Source organism: Protopterus annectens, chromosome 5.part0 (assembly GCF_019279795.1).
Source record: "Protopterus annectens isolate FY-2018-M chromosome 5.part0, PAN1.0, whole genome shotgun sequence".
In the NCBI taxonomy this organism is placed as follows: domain Eukaryota; kingdom Metazoa; phylum Chordata; order Ceratodontiformes; family Protopteridae; genus Protopterus; species Protopterus annectens.
Window position 1 is genome coordinate 1,367,838,417 of NC_056735.1, and position 25,000 is coordinate 1,367,863,416.

At 42.1% G+C, this 25,000-nt stretch overlaps 1 protein-coding gene across 10 annotated transcripts in view; it reads right to left on the reverse strand.

Moving 5' to 3' along the window:
• SYTL2 (synaptotagmin like 2) overlaps window positions 1-25,000 on the reverse strand; it is a 1,607,062-nt gene that overhangs the window by 387,851 nt on the left and 1,194,211 nt on the right. For all 10 annotated transcript variants that reach the window (XM_044071181.1, XM_044071180.1, XM_044071175.1 and 7 more), the window contains one exon: window positions 24,756-24,809. In XM_044071181.1, coding sequence (XP_043927116.1) covers window positions 24,756-24,809 — 54 coding nt within the window. The remainder of the gene's footprint in view (window positions 1-24,755; window positions 24,810-25,000) is intronic.

Consider the following 25,000-nt stretch of genomic DNA (forward strand, 5'->3'; position numbering starts at 1 on the left):
AGGGTAAACCTGACTGCAGATGCATACCTATCGGACATCTACATTTATGGTAGGTACAAAACTGTACTATGTCCTTCAAGGATGCATCTGCAGTCATCACATATGGGTAGAATACCATAGCCAATCTGGGGGTGGAGGAACTATGTAAAGGATGGTGTAAATAAAATACCCTGCAGGACTGCCGTAGCAAAGCCTGCTCTGGATCTGGAATATAAAGGTAAATTGTAATGCTTGGCAAATGTATGCACGGAGCTCCATGTAGCAGCTTCTAAAATGTCCTTGGTAGCCACCCCTCTTAAGAAGGCTGTGGAGGTGGCTGTGGCTCTCGTGGAATGAGGTCTAATGTTAGCTGGCACAGTTTTTCCATGAAAGGAGTAACAAAAACGAATGCAATTCCCTATCCATTTTGAAATTGTCTGTTTGGAAATTGCTTTTCCTTGTGCACCAGCAGCATATGCTACAAACAGCTGGTCAGTTTTTCTGTAACTTTTAGTTCTGTCCAAGTAGTAGCACAACTGTCTGTGTATGTCCAGGGTGTGCAGAAGTTTCTCCCCTTTGTTTTGTGGGTTTGGGAAGAAGGTAGGCAAGTGAATAGCTTGGTTTAATGATACCCTGGATACCACCTTTGGCATAAATGCAGGATTGGTTCTCAATGAAACTCTGTCCTGATGAAAAATAAGAAATGGCTGTACTGCCATTAGGGCCTGTAACTCAGATACTCTTCTTGCTGAGGTTATGGCCAGAAGGAAGGCAGTCTTCCAGGACAGGAACTGTAGATCTGCAGATGCTGCTGGTTCAAAGGGAGGCAGTGTTAGTTTTTCCAACACAAAGTTAAGGTCCCAAGTAGGTAGAGGTGGTTTCCTTGGAGGATTGATGTTTTTGATTCCTCTTAGAAACTGTCTTAGGAGAGGATGAGAGAAGACAGGTGGATCAGTGTTGTACTCTGCTGAAATTGCTGAAGCATGAATTTTAATGAAGGAGTAAGACAGACCATTGTGGAACATGTCTGAGAGGGCGTCCACTTTCCACGCTTGTGGGTGGTATGTCCTTGAGCAGAATTTCTTCAGTTGATGATTGTGGGGGGAGGCAAACAGATCTATGTCCGGCCTTCCCCATGATTGTGTTATCAGTAGAAAGATGTCTGGGTGCAGCATCCATTCGTGTGCATCCATGATATTTCTGTTTAAGCTGTCCGCCAGAATATTGTCTTTCCCTGGCACAAACTGGGACTGCAGCTGTATATTGAGTTTCAAGGAAAGTTCCCATAGATTCATTGCCAGTCGGCAAAGAGGGTAGGAATGGCTGCCTCCTTGCTTGTTTATGTACCACATAACTGTGGTGTTGTCTGTCCTTATTAGTAGGTGGCCTTGATGCAAAAAGAGTTTGAAGGCCTCGATTGCATGTATCACTGCCAGCATTTCCTTTTGGTTTATGTGCATGCGTAGCTCCTTTTGTGACCATAGTCCTTGGATACATCTGCCCTCCATGTGTGCTCCCCAACAGTGGTCTGAAGCGTCCGTAGTAATGGTTTGGCTGGCTCTTGGCTTGCTGAAGGGCAGCCCCCTGTTCGACTGGCTGGCTTGAGCCCACCACAGAAATTCCTTTTGGAGGCATGGAATGAGTGGGCTCAAAGTTTCTAAGCTGTGACTGTGCTGAGTCCATAAACTCCTTAGGTACCATTGTAGTTTTCTCATATGCAGCCTTGCTTGAGGAATCAGAAGGATGCAAGATGCCATGTAACCCAGGGCCTGCAGGATTTTCCTTGCAGTCAGCTGAGTTTGTCTTGTCAGATTCTTGAAGTAATCCGGTAGTTGTCTTTGTTTTTCTTCTGTGAGAAAGGCCATTTGGGTGGTTGTGTCTAGATCCGCACCCAGAAAAGTTGTTCTTTGGGATGGAACAAGTCTTGATTTGTGAATGTTGACTGTATATCCCAAGGCCTTCAGTAGGTGGATAGCATAATTCAAGTCCTTTAACAGAGTTTGTTGGCTGTCCGCTTGTATAAGGCAGTCGTCCAGATATGGGTATATTTGAATCCCCTGAAGTCTGCAGTGTGCAATTACTGATGCCAGGCATTTCGTGAATACTCTGGGCACAGTAGATAAGCCAAAGGGCAATGCTGAGAATTGATAATGCTCTGACCCTGCAAGAAATCTGAGGTGTCTTCTGCAACATTGTCTGATAGGGACATGCAGGTATGCCTCCTTGATGTCTAGAGTCACCAGCCAAGACCCCTTGCCCAGCATGGGAAGGAATTGCAGTAGAGTCAGCATTTTGAATTTTGGCACAATGAGATAAGTATTCAGTGCGGACAAGTCGAGAATAGGCCTCCATTGATTTTCTTTTCTTGGAACAAGGAATAGTCTGGAATAAAATCCTTGGCCTTGTTCTGAAAGAGGAACCTTTTCTATAGCCTTCATTTGTATTAAGTTGGAGATTTGTTTCAAAGCCTCTGCCCTTTGATTTGGTGGCAGGTCTGGCATGCCTTTTCTTTTTGGCAATGTGTGGAAATGGAACCTGTATCCTTTGTGTATTATTTGCAGTGTCCATTTGTCCCTTGTAATGCTGTGCCAATGTTTTGAGAATAAAGAAAGCTTTCCGCCCAAAGGTGCTTCTAATTGAGCCCTAGTTGGCGGAGTCAAAGCAAAGTCATTGAGTCTGTCCTTGTGTAGCAGTTGTAGGTCCTGCACTACCTCTCTGGTTGGGAGGCTGCCATTGACTGCCTCTGTAGGAGCCTCTTGCTTGCCCTCTACCTCTGGCACGCCTGTTCCTGCCTCTCTGAAATCTTTCTGTGTCCGGAAAGGACCAATTCTTGGTAGGCCAATTTCTGCTGAGTCTTGGTCGTTGGACTTGTAGAAAATCTTTGACTGTTTGCACAGATTTTGCCTTTTCTTCAAATTTCTTTAAGACCTCTTGCTCAGTGGAACCAAATAACTTTTGCTTTTCCAGTGGAGCATCCAGAAGCTTAGCTTTAACATGGTCTGGCAGAGATTGTTCCTTCAGCCAAGGATGCTTACGTATGACTGCACCAGTCATAGCTGACCTACATGAAGCTTCCAATGCATCATAACCACACTGCAAGAAATGGTTGCTAACCTGTTGGGAGTTATGTACCAGATCCTGAAGGGATTTGCGATCAAGGGGTTCAGATGAAGACAGTTTCTTATGCAATTCATCTAACAAATACTCTTGGTACTGTATCATATGAACTTGACAATTTAATGCCCTCACAGAAAGAGTAGCAGAAGTATACACTTTTTTACCCCATCTCTCTAAAGCCCTGGACTCCTTTTCAGAGGGGAGTGGGTTCTTACTAGTGGCAGCTGCAACCCCTTTAGGGCCCTGGGAAATAGTTTCTGGATCAGCAGAGTAGGCCTTGTAAAGAAAATTATGTGAGTCCGGGACCCTGTAGTACCTATCGGGTTTGACAGGGGCCGGAGGAAGAGTGTCAGGGGTTATACTAGACTCAGAGTACACATCATCAATGACATTCAAAACAGGCAGAATAGCCAAAGGTCTATGCTGAGGTAAATGTAAAAAGGTTCTTAATCTTTTCCTGGAATCAGAAAATTCCTGGCCCTGCCATTTGAAATGCTCTCTCATAGTGTGAAGGGTCTCCCCGAAGGAAAGTTCTTCAGGAGGGGAGGCCGAGGGAATAGATTCCCCTGCATCAGAATCCTCGTAGGCCAAAAAAGCCTCCTCCTGGTAATCCGAGTGAGCAGAGCCATCAGAGGCCTACTCTGAGGAGTGGGGGTCAGAGGGCTCAACCCTGGGCCTTTTGTCTAGAGGGGGTAGAGAGCCCCTGTCCGGATGGGGTTGAGAGCCCCTGATTAAGGTAATAAGGTCCTCTGCCAAAGTTAGAATCTGTGAACTAGAAGTGGGTCCCTGAGGAATAACCCTGGGAGGCATAGCTTTTGATTGTTCAGCAGCTTTAGCCCTGGTGAATGCCTTTATGGACATGGATGCAGGAGGCCTGGCTGCACCACGTGCTGGAGTAGTTTTGTCTAGAGGAATGGTGTCGGAAGATTCCAAGACACCAGTTTCTGTAGGAAATTCAATAATCGACTCAGCAGGGGCCTCCATGGCCGAGGTTGTCGGTTGAGCGGTTTCGGGGTTCGGAAGAACCAAGGACTCGGTTTCAGCCGAGACCGAGACACTCGCGGTAGGCCTAGCCGTGGTTTCAGCCGAAACCGTGGCCCATGTGTGTCGGTCCTTGTCTTTCCGTTTCTTTGTTAAATGCGAAGTCGGGGTCTCCGACGGCATTTTGTATGAAAAACTAGCCCCAAAGAACTCCTCTGCGAACTCCGCCCGATGTTTAAGAGTGCGTCGGTTGAAGGAAGCACAGGCTGTACAGGCCAAGACGTCGTGGTCTGGGCCTAAGCAGGGGAGGCAGTAAGAGTGGAAATCCTTATGAGGTATTTGTTTCCCACAAGTTACACAATTATTAACTTTATCTGACATCGGCTGAGGCAAGAAAGAGTCCCCAACGGGGTACTTAGCTTTTGAAGTCTTCGGTTAGCTGAATTACAGGAGCTGGCCAACCGGCACTTGCGAACTGCTTCTGCTTCGGGCACCACGCAGCAAGAAAGACTGAGGAAGATGGCGTCGGCTGATGCTTTTATACCCCAGGCGCTCTGACGTCAGGGAAAGGGCGACTTCAGCCGACGCCGGACCCAGACTTTGGAATCCAGCCGACCGAAGGGCTGCCTGAGGCAGGACAACCCATATGTGATGACTGCAGATGCATCCTTGAAGGACATCATTGGTTGTAGCAAAACACATAGCCAATGAATTGCACTGGGCTACAGCTTAATGCATCCAATAAAAATGAGCATGATAAATATAAAAATTAGCTTTCATGTTTAATAAGAGCTGCAAGGAAATGTTTTAATTCATTCCTGAATAATGGGTAGCATGTAATTTTATTTGCCATTTAACTTCCCTCTCCACTGGTTTCCCTTTCAAATCTCCTCCTTTGGGGCTAGGTATAACATGTTCTAAAATGTCAAAACCAAACCTACTAAAACCAGGGCATGATCTAAAGTGCTTATATAGAGTACTGTTCTCATTTAGTTTACTTATTTGGAATTGATGTTCATAATTCTTTTACATAAAGATCTCTCTGTTTCGCCCACATAAAATGTTGGGCATGTTAAAAATCTTGCTAAGTAAACCGCACTCTTAGTTTGGCAGCTCCCCCCTCGTAAAAATAATAACTGAATTCAATTTATTTTCTAATTTTAAACTATGAGTTTCCAGAATGTAAACACACTGGGCGCAAGACCCACACTTAGCTGTTCCTTTCACTGAATTATCATAATTATGTTGTAACCTAGAACTACTTTCAAATTTCTCTTTCAAATTGGGACCAGTCTTAAATATAAAACAAGGATCTGAACCTAGTTATTGATAAATATCAGGACTTGCTCTCAAAATATTCCAATTTTGTTTAACTATTCTTTTAATTTCTTGGTTATAGAATCGTTATTCTATCACTAAACCTCTTTTGAAATTATTTTCATTGTGTTTCTGTCATTTGGGAATTAATCCAACACCTAAAATGGGTTTGTATTTTACATCCACTGCGTTAAAACATAATTTCTTATATCCTCTACTAAACGATAAGAACATTCTCTCCTAAAAACATTTCTGCAACCTTATTTAATTCATCTAATACATCTTCTCTGTGTGAAGTCATTCTGGTGGCTATAATAAACTGCCCTTTTACAATACTTTTTTTTTTCTGACTAACAGAGTGGCAACTAGAAATGTCCCAATACATATTGCTAAATGTAGGTTTTGTATATATAGTGGACTTAAAAACAGAAATGGAATGTTATATCCTCATATCCAAATAGTTTATTTCACACATTCCATTTATATGCAACTTTTAAAAATGTAGATACATTACTGGTCTCCCAATCCAAAAGTACATGGTTAGCATATACGGGGGCAAATGAGGGCCCCATGGCCACACCTTTATGTTGTTTGAAGAACTCACCTTCAAAATAATCTAATTATAATCCAAAACTATAGACATTAATTCACATACAAGGATTTTTCTATCATTAGTAAATGTACTATACTTGTGGATACTGTTGAAGAAATGGTCTAAACATTCATCCCTTGGAATTGACAAAAATAAACATATAATGTCAATAGTTAAAAAAATCACATCCTTGGCCCAAAGTTTTTTTTTTTTTGAGCCTACCCAGAAAATCCCATGAATCTATAATGAGATGGGGGACTAAATTATACACAAACATCAACCACTTGTCAATACAGACCCCTACAAGATAAGTCTTTGATCCCATAGCTGCTCCTATTGGTCTGAAGGGAGGTTTCTCCAACTTTTTATGAACTTTTGGTATACCAAAACATGAGTGTGCTGCTGGACTCTGTACGCTACAAAAATTGTAAGTATCTAAAGAAAATCTTTGTTCTAATAAGTACTCCTCTAAAAAAGAATCTATTCTTTGGTATCCAATATTTACTTCATTTGTAGAAACAGGTGAATATGTTGTTTTACCACTTAAAATGTCAAATAAGGCTTTGTTGCATTCCAAAGAATAATACAAAAAGTACAGTTGTGTACCTACCATAAATGTAGATGCTTGAGTGTATTCACTGTTGCAGTCATTACTCTTGGGTTATCCTGCTGGCAGGCTACCCGCAGTCGGCCTGAATTCCAAAGTCTTGGTCCGGCATCGGCTGCTGTTGCTTCTTCCCTGACGTCAGTGCGCCAGGGGTATAAAAGATGCAGCCGATGCCATTTTCTTCAGTTTTTCTTGCCCCAGATGTCAGGTGCCCCCCAAAAGGGTAGGCTAAATAAATTATGCCAATAAACATGCATGCACTAAAGTAAACATTTCCTTCATCTACAAGCAAATACACCACATAGGTTGTATAGAATAGAGAAGTACAGATAAGTCCCAGCAATGAAAGGGGGATGGTGGGAGGGTAACCTGGACTGCAACAGTAAATACGCTCGAACATCTACATTTATAGTAGGTACACAACTATACTATGTTCATCGTGTTTCACTGTTGCAGTCATTACACTTGGGGTGAATCCCAAAGCTGAGGTTGGGTGGCTGGGCCTAAATAGAATTAGGAGTGGGCTATGAGGCCCTGCAGAACTGCAGTGGCAAGGCCTGCTCTGGATTTAGAGTAAAGAGGTAAGTGGTAGTGCTTTGTAAAAGTGTGCACTGAAGTCCAAGTTGCAGCCTCCAAAATATCCTTGGTTGGTACTCCTCTGAGGAAGGCTGCTGAAGTGGCTGCTGCTATGGTTGAATGTGGCCTAATGCCCTTAGGCGCTGATTTGCCATGTTGTGAATAGCAGAAACGAATGCAGTGGCCTATCCATTTTGAAATAGTCTGCTTTGAAATAGCCTTTCCTTGTGATCCTGCAGCATATGCCACTAAAAGTTGCTCAGTTTTTCTGAAAGCTTTAGTTTTGTCCAAGTAGAAGCATAACTGTCTGTGTATGTCCAAAGAATGCAGCAGTCTCTTCCCTTTATTCTGTAGGTTTGGATAAAAGGTAGGCAAATGAATGGTTTGGTTAAGAGCCACACTGAACACTACTTTAGGCAAAAATGTTGGGTTTGTCCTTAGATAAACCCTGTCCAGATGGAAAATAATAAAAGGTTCCACAGCCATTAATGCCTGTAACTCTGAGACTCTTCTTGCTGAAGTTATTGCTAGGAGCAGAGCTGATTTCCATGATAAGAATTTTATTTCAGCTGTACTGGCTGGCTCAAAAGGAGGCAGTGTGAGCTTTTCCAAGACAAAACTGAGGTCCCATGCAGGTATTGGTGCTCTCCTTGGAGGTCTTATGTTTTTGGCCCCTCTGAGGTACTGCCTTAGCAGTGGATGTGAAAAAATAGGGGGTCCGTATTGTAATGAGCTGAAATGGCAGAGGCATGGATCTTAATTGATGAGAAGGACAGGCCTTTGTCCAGTATCTCAGTTAGGTATTGTAAAATCTGAGGAATATTTGGTACAAGCATGTCAATTCCTTGTGCCTGGTTCCAAGCACAGAATCTCTTCCATTTTTCCACATAAGATTTTCTGGTGCTGGGTCTCCTGGCCTCCAAAATAGCATCCATAGCTGCTTTAGAGAGAGGTGTGTTCTGAATGGTTACATTATCCGCCATGCCGCCAGATTTAGGGTTCTGAGTTGGCTGTGCAGGATCTGATTATTTTGTTGGGTCAGTAAATGAGGAATTTGAGGTAATGTCCAGGCTGGGCCTTGAGACAAGCTCTTTAGGATTGGGTACCAGTGCTGGCGTGGCCAGTCCGGGGCAATCAGTATCATTTTTGGCTTCTCTTGTCTGACCTTTAGGAGTACCTTGGGGAGGAGAGGCAGTGGAGGAAAGGCATATACTGTAAGGGTTTTCCAGCTGAATGACAGAGCATCCACTTTCCTTTCCTTGTTATCATGCTGAAGACTTGTGGATCTAGTTTCCACTCATGAGGATCCATGAGGTTTCTGCTTAGTTCGTCTGCCAGAGTATTTGTTTTTCCTGGCAGGAATTGTGCTTGCAGGTGTACTTGATAAGTCAATGCTGTGTTCCACAAAATCATGGCTTGTCTGCAGAGCGGGTAAGAATGCGTGCCTCCCTGCTTGTTTATGTACCACATGACTGTAGTATTGTCCGTCTTAATCAGCAGTTGTCCTGGATGAAGTAGATCTTTGAAGGCTGTCAGGGCATTCTGTACAGCTAGCATCTCTTTTTGATTGATATGAAGATGCATTTGGCTTGCCGGCCATGTGCCCTGAATACATTTTCCTGCCATGTGGGCCCCCCAGGCATAATCTGATGCATCTGTTGTTAGTGTCTGCCTGGCTGTGGGTAGAGTGAATGGCTGTCCCTTGTTGTGGTGACAGGCCTGTGCCCACCATCGAAACTCCTGTTGCAGGCAGGGAATGAGGGCAATTAATGTTTCCAGGCTGTGGCAATGTTGAGTCCAAACACTTTTTAGATACCATTGTAGCCTCCTCATATGCAGTCTTGCATATGGAATGAGCAGAATGCAGGATGCCATGAAGCCCAAAGCCTGCAGAATTTTTCTTGCAGATAACTGGGTCTTTGTTGCCATCTTTTCGAAGTAAGAAGTCAGTTGCCTTTGTTTGACTGGCGTGAGATAAGCCATCTGGGCAGTTGTATTTAAGCTTGCACCCAGAAATATTATCTCTTGAGAGGGTACTAGTTTTGATTTCTTTTAATTCACTGTGTACCCTAGGCAAATGAATAATCTTTTTATAAATGCCAGATGCTTCGGTAGAATGTCTTTGTTCTCTGCTTGAATAAGGCAGTCATCCAAGTAGGGATATATTTGAATTCCTCTTTGTCTGCAAAATGCAATTACTGGTGCCAGGTATTTTGTGAAGACCCTGGATGCAGTAGATAAGCCAAAGGGCAGTGCAGAGAATTGGTAGTGCATTGAGCCAGCTATGAATCTGAGGTATCTTCTGCAAGATTGTCTGACTGGGACATGCAGGTATGCCTCTTTGAGGTCCAAAGTTACAAGCCAAGCCTTCTTGCCCAGCATGGGCAGAAGCTGCTGCAGAGTCAACATTTTGAATTTTGGAAAAGTGTTTAGAATAGACAGGTCCAGTATTAGTCTCCAGGCTTTGTCCTTTCTGGGTACTAAGAAAAGTCTTGAGTAAAATCCTTGTCCCTGCTCTTGTTGTGGTATTCGCTGAATAGCCCTCATGTCCATGAGAGATGAAACTTGCTTTTGTGCCTCTGCCCATTGATTGTGTGGCAGGTCTGGCATACCTTTTGCCTTTGGAAGGGTGTGAAAGTGGAACCTGTAGCCCGGAGAGACTATATTCAAGACCCATTTGTCCTGGGTGATCATGTGCCAATTTTGTGAAAAAAGTGCTAGCTTTCCCCCTAAGGGTGCTGTCAAAAGATAAGTGCTTGGAATTGGCAGAGGAAAGTCATTGGGACTGTTTCCTATATGGATGTGATTTGTCTTCTCCGCTTTTGGAGGTAGAAGCACCCCATTGTTTGGGCCTGTATGAGCCTTAGGGCTGGAGTCTGCCTCTAGGGAGTCTGTATCTGCCTCTTTGTGGCCTGTCTGACACTGGAAAGGACCAATTCTTAGAAGGCCAGTTCCTGCTAAATCTGAGTGGCTGTACCTGTAAGAAATCCTTTATTGTCTGCATAGATTTAGCTTTATCCTCCATTTTCTTCAACACCTCTTCTGCCTTAACACCAAACAAAGTATCATGCTGTAATGGAGCATCCAATAATTTTGCTTTAACATGATCAGGCAGATTTTGTTCCTTTAACCAAGTATGCCTTCTAATGACAGAACCTGTAATAGCGGCCCTGCAAGAGGCCTCCAGTGAATCAAAACCACATTGCAAAATATGCTTTCCCACTTGTTCAGCTGCATGCAATAAATCCTGCATTTCCTTGTTTTCAGAACATTCAGAATTTGTCAACATTTTCTGTTTTAGCTGTGACATTAAGTATTGCTGATATTTAAGCATATGAAACTGACAATTTAAAGCCCTTACAGCCAAGGCAGCAGAAGTGTAAACTTTTTTCCCCCCATCTGTCCAGTGCCCTAGAATCCCTATCAGAGGGGACAGGTTTTTTTGCAGTGGAAGCCTTGACCCCTTTGGGACCCTGAGATATAGTTTCTGGGTCAGCAGCAGGGTTTTTATATAGAAATATATGAGAATCTGTAACCCTGTAGTATCTGCCTGGCTTAACAGGTGCAGGGGGTAAAGAGTCAGGAGACAGGCCGGACTCTGAAAATACATCATCTACAACGTCTAGAACAGGTGGAATAGCAAGAGGTCTGTGCTGAGGCAGTAAAAGAAAGTCTCTGAGCCTTTTCTTACATTTTGAGTAATCTTGGCTCTCCCAGTAAAAATGCTCCCTCATGGTATGCAGGGTTTCCCCAAAAGAATAATCATCAGGAAGAGAGGCTGAAGGAACAGATTCTTCAGCATCAGAATCCTCATAGGGAGGAAGAGAGTATCCCTGTTCTGAAGAGGAGTCAGAGGAAATGGAAACCTGATCAGAAGAATCATATTCTGTGTCTTGCCTAGGCCTCTTATCAGGAGGGGGGATGGGAACCCCTGATCAAAGTAATTAGGTCTTCGACCATTTTAAGCATCTGTTCCTTAGATATGGAAGTTTATCCAGGAGAATGTGTACTTGTTTCTTTGCCTTTAAAGCTGTTTTAGTGTTTGCCTTGGAAGCTGAAGTTGGCTTGACATATAACTGTGTAGGTCTGAAAACATCCTCAGAAGCCGATGCCTGCTCAGTGGCTCCAGACCCATCTGAGGGGATAGTTTCCGAGTGTCCAATACCTTGAGTATCCAGAGGCCTAGTTGTCTCCACGTGGGAGTCGGAAGCGGCCTGTGCTCTGACATAGCGGGCGTCAGGGGCTGCGAAAGCGCATCAATGAGAACCGGCAAACCAGCGACTGGCCTAGCGGAGGCCTTGTCGTCGGTTTTGGACCTCAGATGCCTGTCTTTCTCCTTTTCCTTGCACTTTTTATAAACTCCGGTCGTCGGCTGTTCCAACGGCATTATATAATTAAACCTTCAGCCAAAGTAATGAAAAGCAAAATCATACCGACGCTTAATAGTGCGTTGGTTAAATCTAGCACAAAACCGACAGCTAGCAACATCGTGGTCAGGGCCTAGGCAAGGAATACATTAAGAATGAAAATCCTTATGAGGTATTTGCTTCTCACAAGAAATACAGTTGTTAACTTTTTCTGACATTGGTCTGGAGCAAGAAAAAGTTTCCCCAATGGGGTACTTAGCTTTATTGAAGACTTCGGATCTGAAATTCGATTTTGAAAATCTTAGGAGTCGGCTGACCGGCACTTGCGAACTGCTTTTGCTTCAGGCACCGCGCGGCAAGAAAGACTGAAGAAAATGGCATCTGCTGCATCTTTTATATCCCTGGCGCCCTGACATCAGGGAAGAGGTGACAGCAACCGACGCCGGACCAGGACTTTGGAATTCAGGCCGACTGCGGGTAGCCTGCCAGCAGGATAACCCAAGTGTAATGACTGCAACAGTGAAACACGGTGAACATCAATCCCCCACCCTTATCTGGCTTCATAATATGTACTGACTTGTCATTTCTCAATTGTTCAAAGAATTCTTTCTCCTTACCATTTAAGATGTAGAAACAATACTTTTAGTTCATACTTTTACTTTGCAATTTATACAGATCTTCAGAAATGGCTTTTTCTAATATATTAAGGTGGGGTGTACTGGGGGATTGAAAACACTTCTGTTTTTAATATCCTCTTCCATCCTTTTTCCTTTTCCATTGTCGATGTCCCTAAAATATACAGCTATTACAACAAACCTTTCTTTTCTTAAGCTAGAAAAATTCAACCATTTTGTTTTATATTTTAAACTTAATATTCTCATTAATATTGAACATTCATTCTGCTTTAAGCATTTCATCATTATGTAAAGGTTTAGTGATGACATAAATACTACAGGGTTTATTAACTCTAAACCACCTTTTTTGCTTTTCACAGCATTCAACCTTGATCCACAAATGAAAGAAAATATTATGTTTCACACACCTTTCTCTAGGTTTAAACGAAGACTATAAACACCAGCTAGATAAGCAATCTTTGCTAACAGTACAGAGTTTATTAAATAGACTTTCTTTTTTAAATGAAAGCCTAAAAGACTTCCAGAAAATGTACTTATATTTTATTTTGTCTATTTTTTTCTTTCCACATAGGATTTACAACTTCTTGTTTCCCAAAGTTTATCCCAAGAATCTTCATTCTATCCTTATTAAAATTTATTCACTAATCTTTCCCTCAAAACCTAAACCTTGACTTTTGTCTTTATTCCGTACAAGACCAATAACCTGAATAATTTCTTGCATTTGTTTTATCACTAAATCCATGCTTGCTTCATTCTTTGTTAAAATAGTGATAACATTTGCATAATTTAACAAGATGGGCAAATGTATTCATTCATTTGAAATATATCTCATGATATCCATCTCCATGTTGATATACGTAGATACTGCATTCATTATTAATATAAATAATACACTAGTCAATGTACAACCTTATCTAATACCCTTTTCTATCTTTGCTTAACCATCCATTTATCATAATCGTTACTATGTTATTCTTATATGCTGACATGCACACGCTGTTAAGCTTCTTACTTATATTATATACACCAAACATATCCCATAATATTGAGTGATGAATTAAATCAAATGTTTTGCTTAAATCTCCTACCATTACTTTTGCCTGAACATTTTTAACTACTACATTATCTACTGTTTCCCTAATTATTAACAAGAAATCTTGAACTTTTTTCCCATTTATGCCAAATGCATGTTCGTTTACATTACCTACTTTTTCCCATCCTTTTTTGTAATATATACAAATGAACTGGAACACCACGAACTATAAAACCCCAACACAACAGGAAAAGGACACTACCGAAAAAACACTAAGTGAAGAAAAGTAGAGGCTTTATTGTTGCAAAACTCAGTTAAGCGCTTTCGTTCTGTAAATGGAACTTCATCAGAACTAATTAATGAACTTAGCTATCATATTTAAATGTAAAAACACCAATCAAATACATTCTTCCACTCACATGCCCTTATAACAAAAAAAAAACACTCTAAAAACTTAACATAAAACCTTACAAGACTTCCAACAAGACTTTCCAACAGGAAATGAAAAAACGTATTTAAGTGTATTATTTACACCTCATAATGCTTCAGTAACTCCAGTTTTAAAATAAATTAGGCCAGTTATTTTTGTATAGGCAGGTACTGTTAAGTGAGTTCCACAGTTTTCCCACTTAAATGGTACAGTTTCCCGTGACATCCAAGTTTTATGCAGCCATTTAGGAAATTACTTGGAGAAATCTGCTGATTTACAGTTACAGCAAAAGAAGTGTAGTGAATTTATATACATTTCATAACACTATTGAAGTGAGGCCATCTTGTGGCCTAAATTGTTACAGTTTGGGCACAGGAAACTTTTCACAGAATTATTTCTGAGTACATTTTCTGCTGTAAATAAATTTTCAAATACCCAAAATCTGGAGGAAAAAAAAAACATGCAACTATCTTTAATTTGCTTTAGTTTTTACTAAAGAGCATGCAATTCTCTTTCCAGAGGTAATAATGATTTATGTGAAATAAATAAAATCCAGTTATAGTGGTACAACTGAAGTCCAACATAGGGACAAGTTCAAAGTAACACAGTAGAGCTTTGTTCATAAGAAATGCATAACCATGAAATAGGCTGTCGGCATGTATGAATGAAACAGTTACTGTTTGATATAAATGCATGGCCATTACAGATAAAATAACTCATTCTAGGACTAGCTGGAACATTGAGTATAGCCTTGATTGAGTGAAAGGGAAGCAGGTGGGGGGAAGAAGGTCTATTAATACGTAGGTCAACAGACTTAGGCAATAAAATAATAATAAACACTGACTTTCAGTCTCTTCTTAATATTCCACTATAAATTTCTTTGAAAACAAAAATGGAACATAGATAAAAACAGTCTAGTATGAGTACCGTTACTGATCAGTTCATAGGTAAGTACTAGGCTAGGTGCCCTTGTGGGCCATCTAAGTCTAGCCAGTTTCCTTTTCAAACGTAAGAATCAAACCCTGTACCTTCTATCTGTCATGTAAATATTTTAACCATTTAATCAACCCTAAATCATAAATGTTTAGAGGAAATCGTAAAAGCCATCATTTCCTTATGCCAAATACTAGGTTATCTAGGTTAGATGCCTATGTGGACCATTTTCTGTCGTCTGTAAGGTAAACACCTTAGCCATTATACCACCCCCCAAGAATTGTGCTTGCACTGTGGCTCAGTTCTTGAATGAACTTTACAAGGTTTTATGTCAATAGTCATCTAGTAGAAACTCACACAACAAAAGACAGTGGCAAACCTGAATTTAACATTGCTGAGTTTTCAGTGTTAGTTTTATACTTACTCAAAGATATGCCAAACAAGCCACAAGTTCTCATGAGAAACCAGCACATGCATCTTTTATCATGAATTTGAATACATGAACTAAAACAAAAGTCTACCATTCAAGACCAGAGATAACCTAATGGATCCAGTATTATGTTTTTGTATTCAGCTACAATTTCTCTAAATTTTAAAAGTTAATCTACAACAATAAACACAGCACACAAACATGCATTTGATAAAGAAATGCATGAAAGAAATAGCATGGGTCTCATAAATGGTGTAGTAGCAAGGTATCACATTTTAACAAATAGCCAGGAAAGATGCAGCTCCAAACATTTCAGTTAAAGCAAAATACATGATGAAAAAAAGCAACTTTCAGTTAAACTGAATATATTTAGCATTTGAGATCTGTGCTTGCACTGTGGCTCACAAACAAAATACAGTTCCATGTATGGCATAAAGTTTCCTTTTATTTTTATTCAACACCCTCAGTCAAAATCAGTGTAAAATAAAATGTCATTGCCAGTGTGACCGTTTCAGTTTCACTCACATTAAACTGGAACCAATCAATTTTGTGAAAGATATTTCAAAGTCAAAGAGCAATATTCTGTTTAGACTGATGCATAATGTAGTTGTACCAATATACATTGATATATGTGAAAAGTGGAAATATAAAACTCAGACAGCTGTATATCCAAGCATGCAGCTTCAACTATACTTACTTCAAACCATCCATATTCTGGTAAAGTGCAATACAGGAAAAAAAATGGCAATGCTCTCATGGAGCAAATTATCTGGATGGTAAACTATCCTCTGAAAATGATGTATACTGTACCACTATCAGGTATAAAGCACTCTTGTCCTCAGAACAGAATTTCTGCATAACTGCAAGATGTCGTTGTCTAGACACAGGTTAGCCTGCCATGTGGCAATAAGTCACGTTTGTAGCAACTAACGGAGAAGTATAGGACAAAATTCCAATATGAAGTATATCAACATTAATCAATATGCAGTACACTAAAATCAGGATTTAGAAAACATGCGTCATCGAAAGGGTCAGTAGCCTAAAAGGTAGCACATTTGCCTTTGCTGCTGAAAGGTCAGAAGGCCGTAGGTCCTATTACCACCCACAGTGTTTGGATTAACATTTCCAGTACTGACACTGCATTGTAGCATGGGGGGGGGGGGGGGGGCAAGATGTAAAAGATGCTACAGCACTTATCAAAAAAAGAGTAGGGGAAATACCCTGGCGCCTTGGCCAAATTTCTCCTAATCAGTATGAATACCTTCCTGGGTCACCCCTGACAAGAAGACATTCACCTTCTATGCAGAAACTGCTTACCTCACACTTCCACTACTTATATATGTCCAAATAAAATGAAAAAAGAAATATGCCTGGTTTTAGCAAGTACTTCCTGTCTCCAGAAGTGGCTGGCAAAAAGCCACTTTGATCCTTCTGCTGTCAGTGTACTCCATTATGTTTGCACTAAGCCTTCTTGTTCAGTCTGTAGTCCATGCAAAACAATACGTGACATGTCAAGATGGTTTTAAGATACACAGTACACACACGTCACTTGTAATGCAAAATTATTTTGTTTAAGTAGCTATCTGGCTTCAAAGCACTGCACTTCATATGACCTTATAAGGTACTTCTCCTTAACAAAACAGCATGAATCCTGACTAGAAACATGAGTGACATGTGGCCATCTTCACTTCTTCTTCTTCTTTCGGCTTTTTCCCGGTTAGGGGTCGCCACAGCAAATCACCTGTCCGCTCATGATTGGTGGTCATCTTCACTACTGAAGGGAAATACCCCATGGATCTTTCTATAGTTCATTCTTTGTTTCACACCCCATCTATCTAACCATAAGCGTACTGTTATAGGAAATGATACTCCCCAGCCTAAGATAAGGGCTAATTGTGCTGTTGTACACCAACTTTGTGTATTTTAAGGGATATCTGCTCTCCAGAAGTAGAGGTAGAGCTTTCATTAAGTCATTTGTTTCAGTGTTGCTGTCAGCATCTAATGGTGGCAAGTTCAAACTGGGTGCCAGTTGAATGTGTCAGAACATAACTAAAATCCTTGGAAATGAAGAACTAAAAGCGCAAATGAAGGGGAATTAGCCTAAGACTGAGATTAATGTAACTTGGACATTCCCCATTTTTGTAAGAAGCATCCATTTTGGGGTTAATATATATATATATATATATATATATATATATATATATATATATATATATATAAGTAACAGCAGTGTGGAGGCCTCACCACCCTCAAGTCAGAGGGTGCAAAAAGCAAATCCTTGTTGCAAAAATACTTGAAAGTTGTAACAATGAACCTCATAATAAGCCATTTTCCTATCTAAATCACAGTTAATGTTTCAAAATGCAGGGACTAACATTAGAAGGTCTTAACAGGGAGTCATTCAAATTCATTTAGCTGTGACCTGAACTTCTGTGTGTCCATAACTGTAGTTTACCATCCATTTAGCTAATCTAACTGTCCCACTAGAAGCATATTTTAAAACAGCTATGATAGTAGTTAATACAATTTATACTTCACTTAATTCATTTAATAACAGCTAGATCTCTTCTAATATCTCTCTGCCTTTCTATAAGGGCTCTAGATTTACTTCCCTTAACACATCACAGAAATGTGTAAATAATAGTGCTTCCACAATGACAGAGCGAGAAACACAGGGAAAATATCTTAAGTTCAGTATATCCTAGCTACTGCACACCTAAAGGTCCCTTCCTCTGTGAAAGCAATCATTGAGTCTTATCTGCTGATAAGGTCTTCACTGCATATTATCCAGCACCTCCCTTGTGATATGTGGCACCTCTGTTGTGATATGTGGCACTCCCCTGTGATATGCGGCACCTCTTTTGTTATATGTGGAACCTCTCTTGTGATAAGCTCACAGAGTATGAGGATAAGAAAATCTGTTGTAAAAATGAAGAATGAAGTCTTAGAGGCTGTAAACTTAAAGAACAATGGGAATTCACTGTACATTTGGTAGAATGAAAAGCAGCCATTAAGATAAAAATTCTTAAAGGCACATATGGGATTGGATTGGTCTGTGAGACAATGATTAGAAATAATTTGTCAACAAATAATTATTTCTAGAACATATTACTGCTATGCCATGCACAATAAATATATGGTACTTTTGACAGCAATCAGCATGTCATTTAGAAAGTGCTAACAGTAGAGTATTTATAAAAAAGTACAGTTGTGTACACTTACCATAAATGCAGATGTTTGAGTGTATTCACTTTTGCAGTCATCACATTTGGGTTTGATTCCCAAAGCTGAAAAAAAGGGTGGAGGCAGTTAAGAAGACTGGGGGCTGGCTAGGATGCCCTGCAAGACTGTGGTGGCAAAGCCTGCCCTGGATTTGGAGAAGATAGGCAGGTGGTAATGCTTGGTGAAGGTATGAACAGATTCCATGTTGCAGCCTCCAGGATGTCACTGGTAGGGACCCCTCTGAGAAAAGCTGCAGAGGTGGAGGTTGCCCTGGTGGAATGTGTCCTGACCCCCTTTGGGGGTGGTTTCCCATGCTGTTTGTAGCAGAAAAGGATGCAGTGTGCTATCCATTTGGAGATTGTTTGTTTGGAAATGGCCTTGCCCTCTGCCCCTGCTGCAAAGCTGGCTAGCAATTGATCAGTTTTTCTCAAAGATTTAGTCTTGTCCAGATAGAATCTGAGCCATCTGTGCACATCTAGAGAGTGCAGTATCCTTTCCCCTTTGTTTTGTGGGTTAGGAAAACAGGTGGGCAAATGTATAGATTGATTGAGAGCCACACTGGACACCACTTTAGGCATGAAGGATGGGTTAGTCCTGAGGGAGACAATGTCGCATGGAAAATGATGAAAGGCTCTACAGTCATGAGTGCTTGTAGTTCTGATATTCTTCTATCTAACTGAAGTGATGGCCAGAAGTAAAGCTGACTTCCAAGAGAAATTGTAACTCTGCTGAAGCTGCAGATTCAAAGGGGGGTAGGGTGAGCTTTTCCAACACAAAGTTAAGGGCCCAAGCTGGGGTAGTAGCTCTTCTAGATGGCCTTAATTTGTTAGCCCCTCTTAGAAACTGTTTGATGAGAGAGTGTGAGAAGAGAGGTGGCTCTGTGCTGTAGTGAGCAGAGATGGCAGAGGTGTGAATTTTAATAGAAGAGAAGGACAGACCTCTGTGTAGTAGGTCTGCCAGGTAATCCAGAATGAGAGGTAGGGACAGCTGTGCCATTCTGGCTCCCTTAGCCTGGATCCAGGTGCAAAACCTTTTCCACTTGTCAGCATAGGATTTTCTAGTGCTGGGGCATCTGGCCTCACGTACAACATCTAGGACTTGTTTGCTTAGACTGGCAGCTGGAGGAGAGGCCAGGGAATAAGCCAGGCTGCCAGGTTGAGGGTCTGCAATTGGGAATGCATGAATTCTCCATTCCCCTGGGTCAGGAGTGTTGGGATCTGAGGTAGGTGCCATGGTGGCAGGGGTGACTAGCTGTGCAGCAGTGGGTACCAGTGCTGGCATGGCCAGTTTGGAGCAACCAGGATTACCCTTGGTTTTTCCTCCCTTATTTTGAGCCATATCCTTGGAATGAGTGGTAGAGAGGGAAATGCGTAGACTGAGAGGTTTACCCACTGGAAGGATAGAGCATCCACTTTCTAGGCTGTGGTGTGAGGTTCCCTGGTGCAGAATTTGCTGAGCTTATGACTGGAGTAGGAGGCAAAGAGGTCGACTTTCTGGGTGCCCCATTTCTGGGTTACAAGGGCTAAAGTTCTGTGGTCTAGCTGCCACTCATGTGGGTCTAGCAGGTTTCTGCTTAATTTGTCTGCCAGAGAGTTTAGAGAGCCTGGCAGGAATTGTGCTAGCAGGTGTAGTTGCATGGCTGAGGGTGTGTGCTAAAAGGTCATGGTGAGCCTGCAGTGAGGATAAGAGTGAGTCCCTCCCTGCTTGCTGATATACCACATCACTGCGGTGTTGTCTGTTATGATCAGTGGAGGACCCGGGGAGTGTAGGGGTCTGAAAGCTGTCAGGGCGTGCTGAACAGCTAGCATCTCTTTTTGGTTGATGTGCAGATGTATTTGATTTGGGCTCCAATGGCCCTGAAAGCACCTGCCATCCAGGTATTTACCCCAGGCATAGCCTGATGCATTTGTGGTGAGGGTCTGGGCAGCGTGGGGTTGTGGGAAGGGAAGTCCCTATTTGTGGTTGCAAGCTGCTGCCCACCAAAGAAAATCTTTCCTTAGACAAGGTATCACTGGTATGAGAATTTTCAGGTCTTGATAGTGTTGACACCAAAGGCTTTTTAGGTACCACTGTAGTTTCCTCATACGCAGTCTGGCATACAGAATGAGTAGAATGCAGGAGGTCATGAACCCTAGAGCTTGCAGGATTTTCCTTGCAGATAACTGGGTACTGGTGGCTAGTTGAGAGAAGTAGCCTGTCAGGTAGGCTTGTTTTTCTGGAGTAAGGAATGCCATCTGGGATGCTGTGTCCAAGCTTGCTCCCACGAACACAATTTTTTGTGTGGGGACTAGTTTTGATTTCTTTTCGTTGACAGTATACCCCAGGGAGGTCAGTAGGTCCTTTACAAAAGTCAGGTGCTGTAGCAGCTTTTCCTGACTGTCTGCCTGAATCAGGCAGTCATCTAAGTAAGGGTAAACTTGAACATTTCTTTGTCTGCAAAAAGCAATGGCGGGAGCCAGGCATTTTCTGAAAACTCTGAGAGCAGTGGATAAGCCAAAGGGAAGTGCAGAGAACTGAAAGTGCATAGATCCTGCCCTGAAATGTAAGTATTTCATGCATGATTCCCTGATTGGGATGTGTAAGTAGGCCTCTTTTAGGTCTAGGGTGGCTAACCAAGCATCCTTGGAAAGCATTGGTAGAAACTGCTGGAGGGTGAGCATTTTGAATTTTGGTATCACCAGAAGGGTGTTTAAAATGGATAGATCGAGGATGGGGTGCCATGTGCCCTCTTTTCTGGGTACCAGGAAGAGTCTGGAGTAGAAACCATGGCCTATCTGTTCTGCAGGAACATGCTGTATTGCCTTCATGGAGAGCAGGGGAAAGGACTTGCTTTTTGGCCTCTACCCACTGGTTTGGAGGAAGATCTGGGAACCTTTTTGGGGTTGGCAGAGTGTGGAAATAAAATTTGTATCCCTGGTACACTATGTTGAGGACCCAAAGTCGTTGGTAATGGTGGCCCAGTTGCTTGCGTGGAAGGAGAGTTTCCCTCCTAGGGTCACAAGCAGGTGGGCAGAGGTAAGGGGTGGAAGTGAAAAGTCATTGTGAGTTCTTACCATAAGGGGGTAGCTTTGCACTCCCTGTTTTGAAGAGGAGGAACTCCATTGCTTAGATCTCTGCATTCCCTGGGGCTGATGTCTGGGGGGGGGGGGTCTGCTTCCCCTGGGTCTGGGCTGAGCTGGCCTGGAGGGGGCAGGAAAGGACCAGTGCTTGGAGGGGCAATGCCTAGTGAACCTCAGTGGCTGGACCTGTAAGCAGTCTTTAACTGTCTGCATAGATTTAGCTTTTTCTTCCATCTTTTTAAGCCCTCTTCTGCCTTGGTGCCAAATAAGTTGTCTTTGTTCAAAGGTGCGTCCAATAATTTGGATTTGACATCATCTGGCAAGGTCTGTTCCTTAAGCCAAGCAGGCCTTCTAAGGACAGAACCAGTGACTGCTACCCTGCAAGATGCTTCTAGGGCATCAAAACCACATTGTAAGGTGTGCTTAGTTACTTGACTTGCAGAATGTATTAATTCTTGTAATTCTTTATTTTCTGCACAAGCAAGAAAAGAAGATATTTTTTGTTTGAGGAGTTTCATGGTATGTTGCTGATATTTCAGCATGTGGAACTGACAATTTCAAGCTCTAATAGCAAGAGTAGCAGAGGTTTATACTTTTTTACCCCATCTGTCTAATGCTCGGTAATCCCTATCTAAGGGGGTGGGATTCTTAGCTGAAGTTGCTTTGATTCCTTTAGGTCCTTGAAAGATAACCTCAGGGTCAGCAGTAGGATTTTTGAAAAGAAATTTGTGAGAGTCCGGGACTCTGTAATACCTGTCAGGTTTCCTGGGAGCAGGAGGAAGGGTGTCAGGGGTCAGACTGGATTCCATAAAAACATCATCCACAACATCCAGGACAGGATGAATGACCAAAGGTCTGTGCTGTGGTAGATCTACAAATTCCCTGAGTCTCTTTTATGACTGGGGATAGTCCTGACATTCCCACTGGAAATGCTCCCTTAAAATATGTAGGGTTTCCCCAAATTAAAAATCCTCGGGTGGAGAGGCAGAAGGAATGGATTCCTCTACATCAGAATCCTCATAAGCAGAGAGGGGTTGCATATCTTCATATTCAGATGCATCAGAGTCATCTGACTCCTGTTCAGATAAAACTACTGGGGACAAGTCTCTTTTTCTTTTGGAAGGGGTAGCCTGGCTTCCCCTAATAAGCATAATAACATCGTCTGCCATTTTAAGCATTTGAGACTGAGGCACGGAAGCAGGTGCCTGAGCTTGGGTCATCGGTTTTTTGGGTGTGCTTCGTACCCTAGGCCTTAGAAACTCAGCAGTTATAGAAAGAACTGAAGACGTGAAAGAAGTCATCGGTCTGCATCGAGTATCGGTAGTGCTAAGTATTTCTTGGAAGCCGGCAGCTGCTCAGTGGCTCCGGACCCATCTAAGGTAGAGACATCTGCAGGATCCTTAGTCAAAGAAGAGTCTTGCGGCATGCCAGACTCCGAAAGGGTCTCGGCAGTGGCCTGCGAATACACAAAAGCAGACATCAGGGGCTGCGAAAGTACCTCACTGAGGACCGGAGAACTGACGACTAGCTTAAAGGAAGCTTCGTCGGCAGTTCTGGATCTGTGCAGTCTGTTTCTGTCTTTATCCTTATGTTTTTTTGGAAGATCAGAAATCGGATGGCTTACCGAAGCCATATCGGAATTCGAGGACTGAGAGCGAAAATATCTAGCTACAATAAGGGCCCGATGACGTATAGTTCTGGTGTTGAACAAAAGCACAAAAGTGGGCGTCATGTTCTGGGCCTAAACAGGTGATGCAGTAAGAATGGAAGTCTCGGTGTGGTATTTGCTTTCCACAGGTGAGACAATTGTTAACTTTTTCTGACATCGGTTAGAGCAAGAAAAAAGGATCCCCAATGGGGTACTTAGCTTTAGAAGACTTCAACTTCAATTCATAAATGAAAACTCAGGTAGTGGCCAACTGGTACTGGTGCAAACTGCTTCTGCTTTGGGCTCCTCAGCAAGAAAGACTGATGTAATGGCGTTGGCTGCCTGATTCTATACTACTGACTACCTGACGTCAGTCCTGGAGCGACAGCAACCAACTCAGAAATACTAAGCCTCTGGTATTTGGGCCAACTGAGGGCTACCCCTGGCAGGATAACCCAAATGTGATGACTGCAACAGTGAAACACGAAGAACATCATGAGGGAATATACTCTTGTTACTATTAGGGAGATCTGTAGTGCTGGTATTATGGGAACAAATGCCCTGCCACATGAGTTACATTTGCTAATAATGTGTGTGTGTGTGTGTGTGTGTGTGTGTGTGTGTGTGTGTGTGTGTGTGTGTGTGTGTGTGTGTGTGTGTGTGTGTGTGTGTGTGTGTGTGTGCTGTTTCAGTGATACAGACACAGCATCTTGTTCTATTTTTCTGGTGAGGTGATAGCTTGTAAGACCTTATGCAATAGTGTCCACTGCCCAGACCATCCCCATCTCTTTCCTCACATCAGCTAATGTCCTGGTCAAACTTTTGACAGCATCATGTATGTTTTAAGCACGTACAGTTCTTCACAAGATATCAGACACCATGCTTCTCTTTGTTGGTAGGTAGTGCGCCCAGGGCCAGACAAGCACCTTAATTTATTCCCAGCTGCAATCAGCCTCAGCTCCTGTTTGTTCTACAACGCTATTCCTGACAAGTGTATAACTCCATGAGGAAAGATTTACTAGCAGCAGGGATGAAATATATGCAGTGCTACTTTTTCACCCACATTGCACCCATATTTTTCACCTTTTCAAAGTGAAGTTCCAGCCTTGGGCACAGGTAAGAAGCAATACTGCAGAAAGTGGAAACAGTCAGGTATTATGGTGCTGGCCCATTTTCCAGCTGTAGTGAGCTCTACGACATTTGGGGAGGGGTCATGTCGTACAGTGGACACTTACTACACTGCTGATTATTCAGTGGTAACATTTTGTGAAGCTACTACTGTCCTTGCAAAGTGACTGCTTTCTTGATTTATTACTCTTGTCATCAAAAGTCAGTTACCAGTTACAAATGTATAATGCAAAATTTATAAATCTAAACACAGGCTAACTCTGAAATGTACTAAAAAAAAAAAAAAGAAAATGATTTACACTTTGCACCAGGTTACTTTGTGCTGTGCACTGCAAAGGGTAGTAAAATATGCTGTTTCCACAGTATTCTCTTTAAAATGACAACATAATGACATTACAGTATAACAAAGAAACTGAAAAGCAAACACTGGCTTTATTTTGCTACATTTTCACAGAAATGTATTCATCTGGCTTTCTGTTAAGGCAATCGCCATTTAAAGTTGGGACTTGCCACAGACAGATTAGGTGGTCTAAAACTACTTGCTTAGACACTACTTATCATCACTTTATAAAGCAACACCACACAGTGTCAGCATTTTTCTCAAATGGTAAATATATCTTTTAAAACCGATGCCATTCCTTAGAGAGAATAAGGAGAGCTAGAGTTGTTTCTATTCATGCATACAGAAGTAAAGCATTTACCATCTTCAGCACTAAGTGCTAAGTCTTCCCTTGGAATTGTTACTGTTTGTTCGCCTGTTTAAAGAAAAAGAGTAACAGTTGGTTAAATGACATAGAACTCACTCAAATGATGTCATACTCCGTTGGAAATCGAGGGTGGAAGAAGAGGGCAACAGCTATCAGCCATAAGAAATTAAAATCAACGGCTTAGTTGGTGAAGAGCAGATCGTGGTCCTGCAACTGTCCTTTCCTATTCAATTGCTTAC